The sequence below is a fragment of the Dromiciops gliroides genome, chromosome 4 (genome assembly GCF_019393635.1).
Source record: "Dromiciops gliroides isolate mDroGli1 chromosome 4, mDroGli1.pri, whole genome shotgun sequence".
In the NCBI taxonomy this organism is placed as follows: domain Eukaryota; kingdom Metazoa; phylum Chordata; class Mammalia; order Microbiotheria; family Microbiotheriidae; genus Dromiciops; species Dromiciops gliroides.
This window is the reverse complement of record NC_057864.1, coordinates 99,588,910-99,608,423: the sequence shown is the minus strand read 5'-3', so window position 1 is coordinate 99,608,423 and position 19,514 is coordinate 99,588,910. Positions and strand designations below refer to the sequence as shown.

The 19,514-nt window shown below is 46.1% G+C and overlaps 1 protein-coding gene across 8 annotated transcripts in view; it reads right to left on the bottom strand.

Annotated features, from left to right (window-relative positions):
- The window catches only part of NAV1 (neuron navigator 1), a 381,557-nt gene that overhangs the window by 111,428 nt on the left and 250,615 nt on the right, over positions 1–19,514 (bottom strand). For all 8 annotated transcript variants that reach the window (XM_044000374.1, XM_044000373.1, XM_044000375.1 and 5 more), the window contains exons 5-6: positions 7,734–7,836; positions 1,783–2,148 (exon numbers count right to left, since the gene is read on the bottom strand). In XM_044000374.1, the coding sequence (XP_043856309.1) occupies positions 1,783–2,148; positions 7,734–7,836 (469 nt within the window). The remainder of the gene's footprint in view (positions 1–1,782; positions 2,149–7,733; positions 7,837–19,514) is intronic.

Here is a 19,514-nt window from a genome sequence, read left to right as displayed (position 1 = left end):
ATATGTGTGTGGGGCAGCTAGGTGGCAAAGTAGATAAAACACCGGCAATGGATTCAGGAGGACCTGAGTTCAAATCCAGCCTCAGACACTTGACACTTACTAGCTATGTGACTCTGGGCAAGTCACTTAACCCTCATTGCCCAGCAAAAACAAAAAACAAAACAAAACAAAACAAAAAAGAATTGGGATAGGTTGGTCCTAGGACAACAGAGATATAACATTCCACTGGGATGCTGGGTGTCTTATGCAAGTGTGGAGATGACCCTAGGCTCTTGAAGAATTTGCCAGGAGAGAACAAAGCTTAACAAATTTCATCCCACTGGAATTATTTCAAGTGTGGACCTGATGATTAGAAGGAATATCTGATTTTAAAAATCCTAGAATCTTTAGCTTGTAGAGGACATCTAGAATTCATTGTCTTCTTTCCTAACCCCAAAGCAAGACTCAAGTGAAATTGTCCTATTCAGAAAGGAAGATTCCTTAGCTTTAAAAACACCCAAGAAAAGAGACTCCATATTTTCTATTAGGGACCCATTGTCACTGCTGCATGAGTATGGGTAGAATGGAGGGGAGAACATAGCTGAATGATGGAGAAGACTTTTGAGAGTTCCCCTGGACATCAGGGGGATCAAATCAGTCAGTACTTAAATTAATTTAGAGTACTCACTGGAAGGTCCTATACTGAAGCTGAAGCTTCCTTTGGCCACATAATGAGAAGACGTGACTCATTGGCAAAGACCCTGATGTTGGGAAAGATTGAAGGCAAAAGGAAAAGGGGACAGTAGAGGATGAGATGGATGGGTAGTGTCATAGAAGCATGAGTTTATACAGACTTGGGGAGATAGTGGAGGATGGAAGAGCCTGGCATGCTGTGGTCCATGGGGTCATGAAGAGTTGGATATGACTGAGGTCCTATTTGTAGAACAACAAGTCGAGTTCATGTCATCTTAGCCAGATTCCTTTTTTTCACTGCCGTTCATAGATCTCCAAATCACTTTCTCCTCAATCCATTAAACACCATTCAATATCCAGCCTTCTCCACTCCAATCCCTGTTCCATTTCACTTTCAACATGTTTAACTCCCATGACTTCTGTCATGGATCCATTTCAACAATACTTGGATCTTACGCGTCCCAACCTTCAGTTGAATTTGCTCAAAGGGTAAGAATGACTAGGAAAGGACAGGGGATAGTCAGGAGAAAAGATTTAAGAGTCTCTGTGGAAGAAAGGAAAGATGAGGAGCCTTTAAAAGGTTGGGAAAGGAATGATACCAAGATAGGAGGTCTAGGTAGCAATCTGCCAGAGAATAAGTTATAATGGGGGTCGAGAATAGATCTGTTGTTACATTGATAAAAGGATCTCCATATACCAGTTCAGGTTGGTACCTCCTTTGCAACTTGAAAGGGGATCCAACATCACTGGCTCCACACCTCCATAAAGTCCATTTCCTGCTTTCTATATCCCATAAAACCAAACCAACCATATACAGGGAGACGCAGCTACATTTTACAAATGATATCCTCCTCCCCTGTCCTCGCCACCCAATTTTATTGATGCCTTTAATTCCTCATTCCTTTCTAGCAAAAACACAGCCTAGAACTTGGTGGTGAGGTTCCGCAGGGCTCTAAATAACCATGGCAAAGTGCAGGATCAAATCTCCATTCTTGCTAAAATATAAAGAACCTGAGAGAACTCCTAAGTATCCCAGTCTCTACCAGGCCAACATAGATGGCTCCTTCTTTGTCCTTCTAAGCCATGCTCTTGAAAGGACCATAGCCTTACCCTGTGGTGATGTCGTCGTCCTCTGTCATGGTCTTGCCCATGAGGTCACTGTCACTCATGTAGCCAGATTTGAGGCCAACCTCATCAGAATCCAAAGACTCCACGAGCTCAAGGCGGGAAATGTGGCTGAGTTTGCTGGGACTTCGCATAGGCATGGTGTGAGAATAGTGGGCTCGCTCGCCATGCATGTACCAAGCTGGAGGGCCCTCGGAGCGGCAGCTCCCACCCACTGATGGCGCATCACCAGCCTGCAGGCGGGGGCTGGATTGTCCATAGCGCCAAGAGAGTGGGGAGGAGCGGTTGGAGAGGCTGGACACACTGCGGGGGTTGGCATCGTCACTGTCATAGCAGGTCATCTCCAGGGAACTATGGGGTAAGAATAAGGTGAGTTCTTAGGAATCAAAGATCATCAGAGCTAGAAGAGATTTTTAAAAATAGATCACAGAATTAGTAATAATAATAATAGCTGAGGCAGCTAGGTGGCACAGTGGATAAAGCACCAGCCCTGGATTCAGGAGGACCCAAGTTCAAATCCAGCCTCAGACACTTGACACTAGCTGTGTGACCCTGGGCAAGTCACTTAAACCCTCATTGCCCTGCAAAAAAAATAATAAATAGCTAACATTTATATGACCCTTACTATGCAAGGCACCGTGCTTAGTGATTTGTAATTATTGTCTCATTTGATTCTCACAACAACCCTGAAAGGTAGCCCCATTTTGCAGATAAGGAAACAGATGAGGTTAAGTGACTTGCTCAGGGTCACATAGCAAGTAAGTATCTGAGCCTAGATTTGAACTCAAGTCTTTCTGACCCCAGGCTCTATCCATTGTGCCTATCTAGATTATAGATCTAGAGATGAAAGGGACCTTAGGAATCAATTGGTTATTTTACAGAAGTTAAGTGACAAGTCTAGGGTCACACAGGTATGTGCCTACAGGTAATATGTGGCAAATCTGGGACTTGAACCTAGGTCTTCTGATTCCAAAGCACTCTTTCCTTTGTGCTCCTTTCCAATTCCTTCATTTTATGGAGGAGGAAACTGAGACTTAGGGAGGATAAGGGACTTGTTCAAGGTCACATAGTGAGTTGTGCATTGGCAGAGCCAAGCCTAGAACCCAAGTACACTGACTCCCAGTCCCAGAATCTTTTCACAGTGTCTTACTGCCTCTTAGCATTGCTTTTATGAGTAGTAGCTGCCATCTCCTCTGCCACCAGACTATACTCTTCTCCCACCTGCCCTTTGATCTGTCTCCCCATATCAAAGTGACCCATTGCCCTGGTTTGAATGTCGTTCTTCAAGCACTGACCTCTCTTCTTCTGGGCCACTGGCAGGACAATCTTTTTTTTTTTTTTTTTCTTTTTTTAGTGAGGCAGTTGGGGTTCAGTGACTTGCCCAGGGTCACACACAGCTAGTAAGTGTTAAGTGTTTGAGGCCGGATTTGAACTCAGGTACTCCTGACTCCAGGGCCAGTGCTCTATCCACTGTGCCACCTAGCTGCCCCAGTGGCAGGACAATCTTAGCGCCGTTTGGGTGCTTGATTCTACTCTATTTGGCCCTTTGTCATATACCACTGATAGTGTTCTTGGGCTATTATATATGTGACAATCTCATCTCCTCAGGGATCAGGAACTCTGAATGCAAGCCTTGTCTTCCACTCCTATTGTCTCATCAACCAGGCAGCCAACAAGCATTTATCAAGCATCTGTTATGCACCAGGAACTGGGCAGAGTGCTAGGGAAGCCAAGTCATAAATGAAATAGCCCCTGCCCTCAGAGGGTTTATGTTCTACTGAGGGCAGGAGACAAGATGTACACACATAAATAGATACATAATAAGTATGAGGTAATTTTGGGGAGGAGGCACTGGCCCCTGGAGAGATCCGGGGAGACCTAATACAGAAGATAGTGTTTGAGCTGAGCTTTGAAAGAAACCGGGGATTCGCCATAGTGCACAGTGTTTGGGGTTTGGAGTCAGGAAGACTCATCTTCCTGGGTTCAAATCCTGTCTCAGACTCTTAACTAGCTGTGTGACCCTGGGCAAGTCACTTAACCCTGTTTTCCTGTTTCCTCATCTGTAAAATAAGCTGGAGAAGGAAATGACAAAACACTCCAGGATCTCTGCCAAGAAAACCCCCAAAGGGGCCGTGAAGAGTCAGATACGACTGAAAAATGAATCAACAACAACAGGGATTCTAAGAGGCAGCTTGTGAGGAAGGGAGTACATGGGGCACAGCTTGTGGTACAGAACAGAGATGAAGTGTCAGAGCACCTGAATTGACTGTTTGTGGGACCTTGAGCAAGTTACTAAACCTCCAAAGAGCTAAAATGAGGGGGTTACGGGGCAACTAGGTGGTGCAGTGGATAAAGCAAGGATTCAAGAGGACCTGCGTTCAAATCTGGTCTCAGACACTTGACACTTACTAGCTGTGTGACCCTGGGCAAGTCACTTAACCCTCATTGCCCCAGAAAAAAAATAAATAAAATGAGGGGGTTAGACTAGATAGATGTCCTTCAAGATCCCTTTCAACTTTTGCTCTATGATTCTGTGATTCCATATTGTTCGTGAGGACCAGCAAGACTTTCCCATTCTCCCTCCAGCTTAGAACAGTGCTGGGCTCACAGGGGATACAACGTGGATGACAGTGTCTGAATTTCGCTACCCAGCAGCCCAAATAGTTTTCCACCCAATTAAGTGCCTTTTAAAAAAGTATGATGAGAGGATGATAAGATAACCCAGGAAGGCTTTGCAAGTCCAGAAAAGTTGGGGCTGAGCCTCTCATATTAGTTGGCATCAAGCTAGGACTCTATGATCAGACGGGGTGTTGGTCTATTGAGACAAGCTGATGCTGAACAAGCCTCTTCCCGAATTACTTTCCCCCCTTGATCCCCCAGACATAATAAAGTCTGGGGAAATTGCTGAAGATGAGGGCCCCAAGGTCCTAGGGAGAAGCATCCTTTGACTCAGGAAGAGAGACTTTATTGCAGAAGTCACTGGGCTTTATTAGGACATACCCCCTCCCCCCAATTCCACACTAGTCTCCAGTTCCTGCCTCAGAGTTGGGGGCAGGGGTAGAAAGTGGGCTGAGCAAAAGGGAGAATGGCAAGTTTCATTTCCCCATGGCCACTCTCCCTCAGCTCCAGACAATTCTTTCCCCTTTCCCTCCCCCAACAAGACTCCCAATCCCCCCACCCCCTTCCCCCAATCCATTCTCAGATGGAAAATCACAGCGAGTAGAAATAGTAGAAGTGGAACTGGACCTTAATGGGTGCAAAGGTTTCTGAAAAGGAATTGAATCTACATCAAACCTGTAAGTCATCACCCTCCTGCCCTGCCATGACCTAGCCTCGGAGCTTATCACTGGACTCTGGTGGAAAGAGAAATTTGCTGGGAGCCAAGAAAATCTGGGTTCTCATCCCAGCCTCACCAGCAACAATGTGGATCAATTCAGCCCCTTCCCCAAGTTGTCCCATCACTAATCTTGGGATACTTAAATCTATCTGCCAACACATTATGTTAGAACTGAGATGGGCTAGTTGGCTGGATGTGCTTTGGAAAGTGAAAGGGCTATGGAAATCCAGGGACAATAGGGACCGGATCTGGGATTCACCGGTACAAGGGACTCCCTCTATCAAGGCAGGGTGGTGCCTTCTCTGCAACTCTGTCTTAGAGAGTTTAGAGCATTGAGAAGTTAAGTGGGGGGCAGCTAGGTGGCGCAGTGGATAAAGCACTGGCCCTGGATTCAGAAGGACCTGAGTTCAAATTTGGCCTCAGACACTTGACGCTTACTAGCTATGTGATCCTGGGCAAGTCACTTAACCCTCATTGCCCCACCAAAAAAAAAAAAAAAAGAAAAAAAAAGGGAAGTTAAGTGACTGATCCACAGTCACATAACCCATATGTGTCAAAGGCAGGTCTTGAACTCAGGCCTTCTTGGCTCTGAGGCTAACTCCCTCAACTCATCATGCCTCCCTATCATGATATGTGATATATGATAAAAATAAAAGTAAAAATATCTGATCAAAAGGTTGGGGTGGAAACCAACTTGGGGACACAGAGAGGGAAAAAGCAGCTTTGGAGTGCCGGATTCCATTCCTTTAAAAGGCAGAGGTCTGGAGCTCTCCCCTAGAGGGAACAAGTCATCTCACTCTCCATGTGGGTCTCAGAGCAATTCTCCTGAACATTGCCCCATTCCCGAAGACAATAAACAGCCACAGCCTTGGTCACAGCTGTCCCACATCTGGCAAGTTCCAGTCAGTCCAGCCAAGGAAATGGAAGCTGTTGTACTCCTCTAGGGATGAGTCATTTTGGGTGTGACCCCATAAGCAACTAAGCTCTCTCTGCCTGCCCTGGGATGAAACTGACTGGCGATCCAGGGCCTGGGGGACTGTCCCAGTTCTTTCCCAAGCTTGGTTGTTGTGGAGACTAGTTGGGGTCTCAGAAGTCGGGGTCTCTAGGAAATATGGGGATAGAACCTGTTCTGAATTGAACCAATCTCATGAGTGCACTGGGTTGCTAGTGTTAGGTCTAGTGGTCTAGTCTACTGACCAGTTTGGTTTTCCAGGCTTGTTTGGGGCTCATCTGTTTACCTGGGAATAGGAGGAACACACCAGAGAGGCCTGAATCCTGGTGAGGGGGAGGCCTATAGGACTTCCTTATGCATTCCCCTCAGCAAATGTCTTTCCTCCTCAGATTTATTTCTCCACCATCTCCCTTCCTTAAAAAAAAAGCCATGCTGAAGGTTTGGCTTGGCACAGTTGCAGTCACTAACCCAGAAGGGAAGACTTTGAAAACATTCCCAAGGATCCATCTTGTAACTTCATTTTTTTCAATGAATAAAAATGTATTTTCTCACTTACTCCACCCCCCCCGCAATGAAAAATAAAGAAAAAGAAAACCTTTGAACCAAATATACATAGTTAAGCAAAACGAAATCCTATGTTGGGATCTCCAAAAATATAGGTCTCTCTGCATCTTGTGTCCATCACCTCTCTGTCAGGAGATGGGTGGGATGCTTCATCATCTGACCTCAGTGGCTCAACAGAAAACATTGGGCAAAGACTCCCAGCCTTGAGGATGGGATCTGAGCATCAGGGCTGAGGTTTGGAATTAGGACTCAGGGCCTAGGTCTGAGGGCTAAGTGGGGGGTGGTGTGGTGTTCATTTCTTAGAATGTGCAGGCTGAATACCTGAGTACTTAATGTTTGGAGGACCGTGATATAGTCCTACCGTGGGCTTGAGAGCATGGGCTTCTCATCACTGCCATCTCCTCAGCTTTTCCAACTTTGCTCTCAGTTTTCTATCCCCAGGAGAAAGGGGAGGAACCCACTTCTAATTCAACTGAGGGTGTGACTTGTCCCTCACCCAGCTCTCTCCCTCACACCCCACAATTTCCCAATCCTGGCTACCTCCTCTATTCATTACCCCTAGAGCCCAGCCTGGCCTCCACTGCCCCCCACAGAGCTGACAGCATGAGCTCATCTGGGCAGCCAGCAGAGCCAGGGAAGGGAAACATTGAGTCAGGGCAGAGACTGTGGCCAGCAAGCTGCTGAGGGAGAGGTGCTGAGGGAAGAAGAGGTCTCTGGACTTGGCCAGGAGCTTGGAGCTCCTCTGCATTTAGGGTGGAGGATGGAGGGGGCAGGCACAAGCACGAAATGATGCCAGTGTGAAGCTGTGCTAAGCACAGCAAGAAGACCCTCCCTGATCTCCTCTGGAGATCAGTGGTCCAAGAGCCACTGATGGTGAAGGACATCTTAGCTAGAAGAGGAGGGCCTTAGTGAGGGGGTTAAAGGTTAAAGGGTATTTGGCCAATTGGAAGGCAAGGAGAAATAGCGGCTGCCCAATCTGGGGCACCGATTGGTGGGCTGGAGAGACACTGGGTTGTCCCATGGAGGAGACAGAGCAGGAAGAGAGTAAGGGAGCAAGGGAGATCCCCTCAACTCAAGGCTTACCTGTGAGTTACCTGGGAACCTCTCAGGCTAGACATAGTCTCCTCCAGGTTCTGTCGAAGGTCCAAGACATTTTGAACTGTCCTCTTTCTCTGGGATTCTGGGTCTGCAGAGGGTGAGAGGGAAGAGACAGGATGAGTCTGGAGGTTGACCAAAGGGGACACTTCAGTTATGGGGAACTGGAAAGTAGGATAAGGGCTAGGATAAACATGACAGGACAAATCCCTGGGATGCCAGATCCCTGGGGAGAATCCACTGCTGAGAATGGAGATAGCACTGCCTCCCCTCAGGTAGGGGTGTGTGTGTGTGTGTGTGTATACAACAGTCCTGGAATGGGGTCTATAAACATTAGATCTTCTGTTCCTTGGAGCTTCCACCATCCCCCCCTCACCCCATGTTCACAGTGAGAGCACCAGGCTATTGTCCTTAGGGGCAATTTTTCCTACAAACAAGGGTCCCTGCTGAGGTGTGTGGCAATTGAAATTCACGTCAACAGCTATCCCTCCATCTATCTCTGAGTCTCAGGCACTCTGATGGGGACACATCTGGAACCTCAGCTGGCCAGAAGGGAGAAGCGCTGCTCCCAACAGGACACTTGGGAGGTAGATCCGATGGGGTTCTTCCATCTGCTAATTAGGATTCAAAGAAGTTTCTCTGACTAACCTGCTAGCACAATAGCAGAGCTAGGAGGAGACCTAGCAGGCCTGATAGCCCTAACTCACCTTTGGGGGTGGTGGTAGTGTTGGTTTAGGAGGGCCCGGAGGCAGCTTAGGGATTGGGGGAGGGTACCTATGAAATGGGTGTTAGGGCCCAGGGGTGTTGGGCCAAGGCCAGTGACAACCAGCACAATGTTCTTTTGGAGGTGCCCTTGAAGACACAGAAATACAGATTTGGCCATTATGGAACGCCTCTGCAAGAACAGCCTACCCGAGGTCATCTTATCTGCCTCCTTGTCTTTAGGTCGGATGACATCTATGACCTAACTGGACACCTGAAAGAGGAGAACCTTTTATATCAAATGATCCAGCAGATCCTTCCTCCCTTCTGTTTTACAGTGTGACAAAAGCAACGGCCAAAGAAAGAAGGGGATTTGACAGCTGGGCAAACCCCAAAGGCTGTTACCTAAGGATCTCAAAGCGCTCAGTGGAAGCAAATTTATGACGTCTCCCTGAAATCCAGAAGGTAGAGGTGAAAACCACTCATTCATTGAATGACTTCACAGGAGAATTCAGGAGGGCCGACATGCCAGGAAATCCCTCCTTACCCTCTCCCCTTATTTCTCCTTCCCTCCTCCCTCATGAACGAAGCTGCCCACTCGGCCTACCACAGACTCAGCTGGAGTGTTGGGTTATTTCAGCTGGAAAAGGGAAAATGTTGGACTCCTTTAGAGGGTTGGTTTTCCCCCTCTTTTGCCAAGACTGAAACCTGGGATCTGACAAGAGGCTGTTTAGACTGTCTCACCAGCTGCAGGGAGAGCTGGGTGGGGATGGGCAGAGAGCCAGGTGCTGGCAGCAACCACTCCCTCTCCCAAGATCTCCGGGGCACCTTTCCTATAATTCAGTTCCACACCCAAACCTGCTCCACCTTCCTTTCTCCCACTTAGGCTAGTAACATATTCTCTGGACTTATTGTACTCATCTATAAAACAATAGGTTGAAATACATGATCTCTAAGTTACTCTTTTTTTTTTTTAGTGAGGCAATTGGGGTTAAGTGACTTGCCCAGGGTCACACAGCTAGTAAGTGTTAAGTGTCTGAGGTCGGATTTGAACTCAGGTACTCCTGACTCCAGGGCTGGTGCTCTATCCACTGCGCCACCTAGCTGCTCCCTCCAAGTTACTCTTAACATTAAATCCTATAGGGTTCTTCATCATTCAGCATTGGAGATTCCAGATAAAGTTCTTCAGATCACCCTGCTTGTAAGGAAGGAAAAGCTGGAGACAATAATGGACCCCTTTGCCAACTGCCCGAGGTCCTGATGTTCTAATACAATTGTTATAGGGGCATTCAGGAGGACGGTACATGCCAGTGAAACAATGGGCCCCAGACTATGGTCACCATGCCACAGAAATGTCTACCAAGGCTGGAGACAGTTATGAAGTGGGGGACTATGAGTATGTGTGTGTGTGGGAGGCAGGTTTGTCAGGCCCTACTGGGTAACAGTCAAGTCAGGAAGAGAAGGGTTTTTAATAATGCAGCAAACAAACCATATTTGTACAGACTTTGGTTACATTATGCCAGCGTCTCCAATCAATATTTCCCAGGTGGGAAGAAAAGGTCAGATTTTACAGGAAGAGGTCAAAGAGTTCAGAGATGCTCCTGTGTAAATATCTTGGCACCATTTCTGGTATTTATCAAAGCACCTGAAGTCATCCTCAGCGCTTTGGGGCTCTTTTTATGATTCCCAACCATCAGCCTGGATCTTGCAGGGCAGGATGGAGGAAGGAAGTCCTCTGATCTAAGAAAGGTAAACTGAGAAAGGAGAGGAAGCCTACATGAGTTCCTCAGTGTACATGCCCAGGGCTCTTTCTTCAGTCCTAGAATACAACGACCCACAAAGAAAGCTATTAATTCCCAGATGACTCAAATTCAACCCAGGAATCACACTTAGTATTTTTTGCCTGCTGGTAGACTAAGGAGGGAATGAGAGCCTAGTGACTCTTCCTTTCCTCTGTTGAAGATAAATCCCCCCTGAAGAATCACAGACTGATAGCAGAGAAGACACGCCTATTTTGTCAGGAAGATATCATAAAGAAGCATAGAGAGGGGCAGCTAGGTGGTGCAGTGGATAGAGCACCAGCCCTGGAGTCAGGAGCACCTGAGTTCAAATCCAGCCTCAGACACTTAACACTTACTAGCTGTGTGACCCTGGGCAAGTCACTTAATCCCAATTGCCTCACTAAAAAAAAAAAAAAAAAGAAGCAAAGAGGAGAAAATTAACCTTCACCTTTTAGCTGGACAAACCTTAAAGAAGGTTCCTGGGAACTACATCCGAGCTCCATGCTTTAGTAGGATCCCATGCCTTGCACATATTAATTAGGTGCTTAAAATATTTTGATGAATTGAATTTGGACTTAATGATCTTAAATTCTTTTCAGATCTGTGATTGGAAGCTCTAGCTTTGAGAGGCATTGGATAGGAGGTGGCCTCGGAGTCAGGAAAACCTGGAGATTGAATTTCTGTCATTGACATGTCATAGCTTCGTGAACCTGGGGCAAGTCACTTAGCTTTTCAGGTCTCCATGCTATTCTCTAAGATTATAAATTATAGAATTATGGGTGGGGGCAGGGAGGAAGAAGACATTTTCCATAATGAGAGTTCCCATCATTGATGCAATTACAGTTCCAGATTGTTCTGGAATCTGCCAGATTTGCTCTGCCCCGCCCCCAACCCCTCACCCAAACAAAACAGAACAAAAACTTTTAACTTCAAAGCTCTGGGGAGCTGGATGAGTAGGAAGAAGGCTATAGAATAGTAATGAAGTGTGTCCTTTTTGGAGGTCCAGCAGCGTTATCTCCAAAGAAAGAAAAGACAATATAACATGAAGGAGGGGTCCTTCTCCATCTCTCCAGGGGAAACTTAACTCCTTAATACACTTCATCCTAGCATCTGGGATGATGCCTACCCTCCTCCCCCATCTAATTCTAGAAGTATTAGGAAGTGCTGCTTTCAAACTGTCCCACTGACAGATTCTGAGCTGAGGAACTCCAGGTGAGGGAAAGCCTTTTGCCCTAGGCTCTGGTCTCTCCTACCAGGACACGGGCATAGATGGGGGATACTGAAATCTAAGAGTTCTGCAGAGGTATTTTTGGCGGGCCACCCAGCAGCGACATCTGGTGGCCAGGTTGGATATGACAGCTGGTCTTTCACCTGGAGAGAAGGTTGGGTTTGGCCCCACCAGGATCTCTGGTACAGGAAATCTACTCAGGGAGATGATGGGGAGGGTCATTAGGTTGGGTTAGGAAGATTCATCCTATAATCTTTGAGAATACAGCCTGGAAATAACACTTCCTGCAGCCTCACTTGGCCTTGAAAACCCTGATCAGGCCCCTCTGAGGGTTATGGGAAGCAAGGAAGGATAGTTTGGAAGAGTTGGGGACCCGTTCTTCCCTTTCACTCTGAGGCACCCCACTCCCTTCCATCCCAGGGTTTTGGATGCTCCTGATAAGAGGTCTTAGGATCGGGAGAGGGGGAGTGCACAAGTTCCGTCGTCTAGTAGGTCCTCTCAGAACGGGGCACAACCATGGGAGGTGAGGATGGGGGCAGCCACAACCCGACAGAGGGGATGCAAAACTATTGTCCCAGGGGCTTTGACTGAGGGCTGTAAGAGGCCCTCCCATAGATCCCTCCATTTCCCCTAGCTGCTGTTGGAAGCTTCTCCCTGCACAGATGGAGCGACAGCTTTGGGGAACTGGAGGGGTGGGTGTGCTAATTCAGGGTCTCTAAGGCATAAGAGGCTCCCCCAGCCTAGCTGTCACCATGGCAACTCACCCTAGTTTCACGTAAACAACTGCACATACCCGGCATGCAACAGGGCATCTGCATTGGAGGGCGGTGGTTCCTTTTATATATAGATGACTCTTACGCCAGCCCAGGGTAAATTTTCTGTTTGACCCACAGTCACTGGAACAAGGACATGCATGCATGTCTTCTCTTTCACACACATGTGCACATATATATATATATATATATATAATACACTGGAAAAAAAATCGTTGTATATAATCTGTATATAATTGCACTGATAGATACTGCCAATCCTGGGAATTTACTGGTAAATGTTAAAACACAAGGAGGCACATGTATACACACTGTCTGACTATGTAGACTGTTTCCACAATGGTGCTCATGCAAAGGTGAAAATGCTTGAGTGTCCACACCGCCTACCTACCTATCCATTTGAGGAGAAGAGACAACCAAAAGATAAGAGAGTGAAGTCTGTGATACCAAAGGAAGCAGGATGATTTAGACCATGAACTCTGGCAGAAGAGGGGATTTTCTAAGACTTAGCTTCTATAAGCAAGTAATAGAAGCTGGATATTAGCTCAGAGAACCATAGAATTGGAGAATCGAAAAACACCCTGGACAGCCATCTAGTCTAACGCACGTCTGAAAAAGAATCCCCACTATAATGTACCTAATAGCCTCTGCTTAAAGACCTTCAAGAAGGGTAGACCCTCTCCTCTTGAGGCAGCCCATGCCACTTGGGGAGCTTTTCCTGACATCATGCCTGCCTTGGCCTCTTTGTGACTTTGACCCCGCGTGGCCTTGTGGGATCAAACGGAACAAATCTAATCCCTCTTGCACACACTAGTTCTTCAGATTGTTTTTTAAAAAAATTATTTATTTATTTTTTAATGAGGCAATTGGGGTTAAGTGACTTGCCCAGGGTCACACAGCTAGTAAGTGTTAAGTGTCTGAGGCCGGATTTGAACTCAGGTCCTCCTGACTCCAGGGCCAGTGCTCTATCCACTGCGCCACCTAGCTGCCCTTCAGATTCTTGAAGACAGCTCTCATATCCACCTCTAAGTCTTCTTTTCTCTGGGTTAAACAACCCTGCTTCCTTTAACTGGCCATTATTGAAACCAATAGAGATTCCTAGTGGAGTTTGACTATTGCCTTCTTTTCTCACACTTGTCTTCTGTTATACTTCTTCCATCCTCAAACCCAAAGGAAGGCTATATTGGTCTATGATTTTCACAGAAATCCAGCCTAGCTTTTGCTTTGGAGGTCCCTAACCTTCTTAGTCTCTACCTGCCCAGAAAATGGCTTTGATGGACATGGTTTTGAGGCTGTAGGGAAGCCTGGCATGTGGTTTTCAGGAAGTTAGGGGTTCAGGGAAGAGGAGAGCCAGCCCTAGGATGGGGTCACTGGTATTTGCCTCCTTGTCTCTTACATTTCTCCTGCTTGTGAACTGTAGGAAGCATTGGAACTGCAGGGGGGGTGGTGTGAGAATCCTCCTGAGGAGACCTTCCCCAACACAAGTTATTGATGCTTGGTCTGGGCCAAGGGCACTGCTGACTAGAGGCAGGAGTGGGGGGGGAAGAGAGGCCACTGAAAATTCCTTCCTGGTTTCCCACACCTCTGGCCTCAATCATCAAAACCAACTTAATCTCCTAGCCCTCCAACACATTCCCATCCTTGAGTTCCCCTCAACCATGGGAAGCTTTGGGCCTGGGGCACTCTCTCTAAAATCTAGTTAAGTATGGAATGGGGAGCAACTAGTGAGAGCAGTATCTCCAAATGACAGATTTACGACGGTGCTGGAAGAAGGTGATAGGCAGGGAGATCCATCACTCAACAGCTACACTTCCCCAAATGATAATTTGCCAGCAATTAAGTAAATTGCAATAACTGCCTGTTGAAATTTTAATCACCCCACCATGCATATTTCAAAACTCTTATGAGAAGTTTAGCCCAGGGCCAATGGTAGAAGAATTGATGTCCAAATTCCAAGATAGCCTTAGGCATTAGTATAGCAGCAGTAGGGACTTAAGTTAGACATTAGACAGGAAGAGGAGCATCTCATTATAGAGAGATTTAATGTTGTTTATTCTTCATTCTAGAAGAGGACCAATGACATCAGGAGTGTGATGTCTTGACTTGCCAGTGAACTGGATTTAAGTGAGGCAGAGCTGTGCAGAGTCATCAGCCTCACTCTCTTCTCCAGAGTTTTCAGGGTCCAGAGGCAAGACATAGGTGGGGATGATTGGAGACGGCCCCAGGAGTGGGAGACTTTGTTTTTTTAAGCTAAGGTCTTTGCCAGGTCCCAATTTGTCTGAGGCAACACCCATTCAGTAGTTACAGGTTAAAAGATGGGCTAATTTACTTACTTCTTTTTTTGGGGTGGGACAATGGGGGTTAAGTGACTTGCCCAAAGTCACACAGCTAGTGAGTGTCAAGTGTCTAAGTCTGGATTTGAATTCAGGTCCTCCTGAATTTAGGGCCGGTGCTTTATCCACTGTGCCACTTAGCTGCTTCGGCTAATTTACTTTCACAGAAGAATTAGTCTGGGAGGGGAGGGAATACAGAGGGATTTAACAGAAATTATTTAGTCACCCTCCTTGTTCCTTAGATAAGAAATTTTGGCTGGATGGCTCAAATGTCACCTTCTCCAAGAGGCCTTTCCTGGCCCCTGCCCAGTGCCTTCTCTTTGAGATGATCCCAGATTTACACTCTATCATACCAGCTGTGCCCTTAGCTGTCTCTGTGTTGTTTTCACCATTATTAGAATGTGAACCCCTTGAAGGCAGGAAAAGAATCTTGCTTTTCTTTGTCTCTCTGGTGCTTAGTACATTGAAGAACAGCGTAAGTGTCAGGCAATAACAATTAATAAGTAAGTAAGCAATTAATAGATCTTTGTTGACTGAATGACACACAGTTAGTGACCAAGCCAGAATGAGAACCTTGCCTCTAATCACTAAGTACATTTGAGATAATAAATTTAGAGCTGAAAAAGAAGAACTGGAGCTCAGAGAGGTTAGGAAACTTGCCCAATGTTATATAGGAAATGGCAGAGTTGAGATTAGAGTCCAGATCCTCTCACTCAAAATCCAGCACTTTCCCCAGGTTATGAAAGAAAGGAACAGTCTCCCCCTCCCTGTGTAAAGTTACCAGAGCGTGAACGAAAGCTCTCAGTCTTAGGAGAACGTTTTTGGTGTAGAGCTGTTGGGAATCAGGGCTTGAAGCAGAAAGGATGAAAAGTCTCATAGGGAGTAACCAAGCAAACAGACACCATCAAGGGCACAACCTGTTCTACTTGTCTCATCAACGTTAATGCTGGGGACTGAGCGGCTCAGGAGCCAGACCTTCCAAACCTGGCAGATTGTGGAAACTCTAAATACTGAACAGATTCCACTCCAATAAATACCACTTTAGAAATCAATCAATCAATTAGGCAAGTGAGCAATTAACAAGAAGTTGTTAAGTGCCTACTATATAAGCTACAGTTGTAGTTTGTGGAGATTCAAAGACAGAAAAGAAAAGAAGAGAAAAGAAAAACAATCCCTACTCTTTTTTTAACCCCTGCTCTTAAGAAGCTTACATTCTATTGGGGGTGGGAGGAGACAGCATCTCTACACACAAAGGATATATAAAAATGAATACAAGGCATTTTGAGGGGGAGATGTCCTAGCAGCTGGGGGTGGGGGGATCAGGAAAGGTCTCGGGCAGATGTGGTCTTTTGAGCTGATCTCTGAAGGAAGCCAGAGGTTCTCGGAGATAAATGTAAGAAGGGAGTGAATTCCAGGCATAGGGCCTTTGTAAAGGACTGTGGATAGGAGATGGAGTGTTCTGTGTGGGGAATGGCAAAAAGTCCAGTTTGGCTGAACCAGAGAGTGTGTGAAGAGGAGTAACGGATAATTAGACAGGGGAGGTAGGCTACAGCCAGGTTGTAAAGGACTTTAAATGCCAAATGGGGGACAGATTTCTGACCCTAAGCCAACAGCCTACTCATTTCAAGCACTATTCAAAATAACCACATTCCATTACACCACCATTAAAAAAATATCTGTCTCCAAGGGTTTGTTTTTAAGGATATTTGAATTGTATTTGCAAGTCATGATGGGGATGATATTTCAATTAAAAAGTGTATTTCTTTTTCAGATCCTGTTTTGAATCTCTGCTCTAATTTGCAAGTTAAAGCCCTGCAATGAGGCCATTTGTTTTCCAGACTCAGTTTATCTGGTCTTTAAAAAAGCCAGAGAAGCATGGCAAGTGGCCTTTGGAATCTTCCCAGACACTTGTTAGCTGGACTAGTCATTTAACTTCTGCCACAATTAAAATTAAAATCTGCCACAATGTCCTCAACTGTAAAATGAAGATAACCATAGTACCTACCTCCCAAGTTTCTCGTGAGGATCAAGTGAAATGATATTTGTAGTGTGCTTAGCATGGTGCCTGGCACATAGTAGATGCTTACTAAATCCTCCCTTCCCCTTCCTTCCTTCCTTCCTTCCTTCCTTCCTTCCTTCCTTCCTTCCTTCCTTCCTTCCTTCCTTCCTTCCTTCCTTCCTTCCTTCCTTCCTTCCTTCCTTCCTTCCTTCCTTCCTTCCTTCCTTCCTTCCTTCCTTCCTTCCTGTAATTTCATGAAATTCAATTAATATTAGGGGCAGCTAGGTGACGCAGTGGATAAAGCACCAGCCCTGGATTCAGGAGGACCTGAGTTCAAATCTGACCTCAGACACTTATCACTTACTAGCCGTGTGACCCTAGGTAAGTCACTTAACCCTGATAGCCTCACAAAAAAAAGAAATTCAATTAATATTTATTAAGCTCCTCCTATGTGCAAAGCAGTGTGCTAGCCACTGATGCTATAAATGTAAAGACTGTGGTCAGCCTTCATTAAAATTAGTCACAGAATGCTCTGCCTTTATTGAATCAATTAATCAATAAAAAATAAACCAGGTGTGAATTAGTCCTTAATTAATCTTAAGTATTATAGGGACTTTGGGTCCTTGGATAAAGAGTGTTATGGGCCCATAGCACCCCAGAAGTTCTCTGGGGCACATCAAAGAATCTTCTCCTTGAGAAACTAAACCAAAGGACAGACGCACTTAAAGAGATAAGTGGAACCAGATCGGACTGAGCTAGCTTCCGGACCTCTACCCTTCATTCTAGTCTCCCTCAACCCTGGGGAGGTAAGTTTGGGTATGGCTGCTTCCTTTGTGTCCTGAGGACAGAGATGGCTTGAGAGATCCATAGCTACCCTCACCCAATTCCCCCAGCCACCACCAATGGGGGATGGTCCTCCCTCACTAAGGGAACTTTCCACAGTCAGATGGTCACCCCCATCAGTCCTCTATAAAAGTACCTGCCTGTCTCCTGCTCGAGGAGATTGGTATCTCAGAGCCACACTCTGTGCCATGCCTTCTCCCCATGAGAAGTCCAAGGACTTGTTTCATGGTTTCCCTTCCCTTCCCCTTCCTCTAAATAAACTACCATCTTATTCTAACTGCTTTTGTGTGCAAGAGGGTATTATTCTTTAAAGAGGAATTCCTAAGGACCCCAAACCCCAAACCCCTACCCTTACCCCATACCCTATTTTCCCCATGACAAGAGAAATGACATCACATAAATGTATCTCGTGATTGGTTGAAGAAGATAAAGACACACCTCTTGAGCTATATATAAAAACAGTGAGTTATTAGTTCAGAGCTAGCCAGTTGATTGGGAGAAGAGTCAAGACTTGGGAGCTTAGAATTCTAGACCCCTGAGAGTAAATCCCTTTTGGGGAAGGAGATGGTACCTACTTCTCTCTCCTCCCTACTCCCCACTCCCCACTGACCACGTTACTAAAGAGACTAGATAGTAGGAGACAATGCATGTCGCTAGGAGTAGAGACATGACAAGGGGAAACAAAAGATCTTCTACAACAATGCAACTTCATATCTGGAGACAGACTTGAACAGGCTAGGATCTTATGAACTTCATAAGGTCAGGAGATGTAGGTGTCTCATTGATATTGGAAACAGAGTCACTGAAATAGCAGTGATTGATGGCATTGTCTGCCTTGAGAGCTGGGACACATACCAAGGGCCAACTAAACACACTGAGAAAAGGCAGCTTCAGAACTCTACCAGAGCACTGACCCTTGGGGCCCAGCTGAGTGCTACACGTGGGAATTTCCTACACTTGTGCCTCACTGCCATTTTACTATAAGCTTGAGTCCATTTTCCCTGGGGAGCTTGTGTGTGCAAGGGAAGAGTCACATCCCTAGTCTTGGGGATTTTTTCTATAACAGTTATCCTTGCTACACCTGCTTTGTAAATACCTAAGAGTTAATTAAGTCTGGTTGATAATCAATAGGAAGCACACCAGTGGGGGCTTGTGAACAATAGTGCTGGAAACTCCCAACCCCACAAGGTTACCCTTAACACCCTGAGGGAAATAATAGTCAACCAACCTCTAGGGGCCAAGCTGTGCTTGTGAGTATCCAGTTGGGGGTAGTGATCCTAGAGAGTGTGCTAAATAAAGTAAAAACAAGTAAAACAAAAACAAAATACCCCAGATTCTGCCAGACTCCAGTAGATTATCCTCTCCTATGTGGACTTCATGACTTTTGAGGCCTGTGGCCATAGTCCTTGAGCTCAGTTCTTTTCTTCTTTGAAAGGTAATGAGGGGGACAGCTAGGTGGCATGGTGGATAAAGCACCACCCTTGGATTCAGGAGGACCTGAGTTCAAGTCCGGCCTCAGACACTTGACACTAGCTGTGTGACCCTGGGCAAGTCACTTAACCCTCTTTGCCCCACCAAAAAAAAAAAAGAAAGGTAATGAGTTCATCCTCACAGTTTGGCATGGGAACACAGCTATTTAAAACACATAACTAACACTTGGCATAGGAATTCATGTGATGTTCATGTTGGAGGGCCGCCCTTTGCCCTCCCATCAAACTTCTCCACTACCAGTATCCTTCCCAAACTCTGCTATGATCTGAAGTGCCTTTGGAAAAATGGAAGGATGTGAACTTTAGCAGACAGGAAACCAAACCTCCTTCAGAAGAGCATGCGGGGGACTCTCCTTCACTCTATTACTAATCTTGAAGCTTCATTTATTCCCACATAGAAGTCACAATATTTTTTGAGTTAGTCGTCAGGGAACCTCCATAGCAGAAGCAGGTTGAGTGTTTTCACTCTTGTGGTAAGGGAATCAGTTCTGACAGTGTCATGAAATGCTCCTGTTTTCAAAGGAGCTGGCTGGGTTATCAAGTCACCGCCAGGGAAATCCCCAGAGCCTGGGAACCAGCAATTGGGCAGAAGTAGGGACTGACAGAGCAGTGTACGGTGG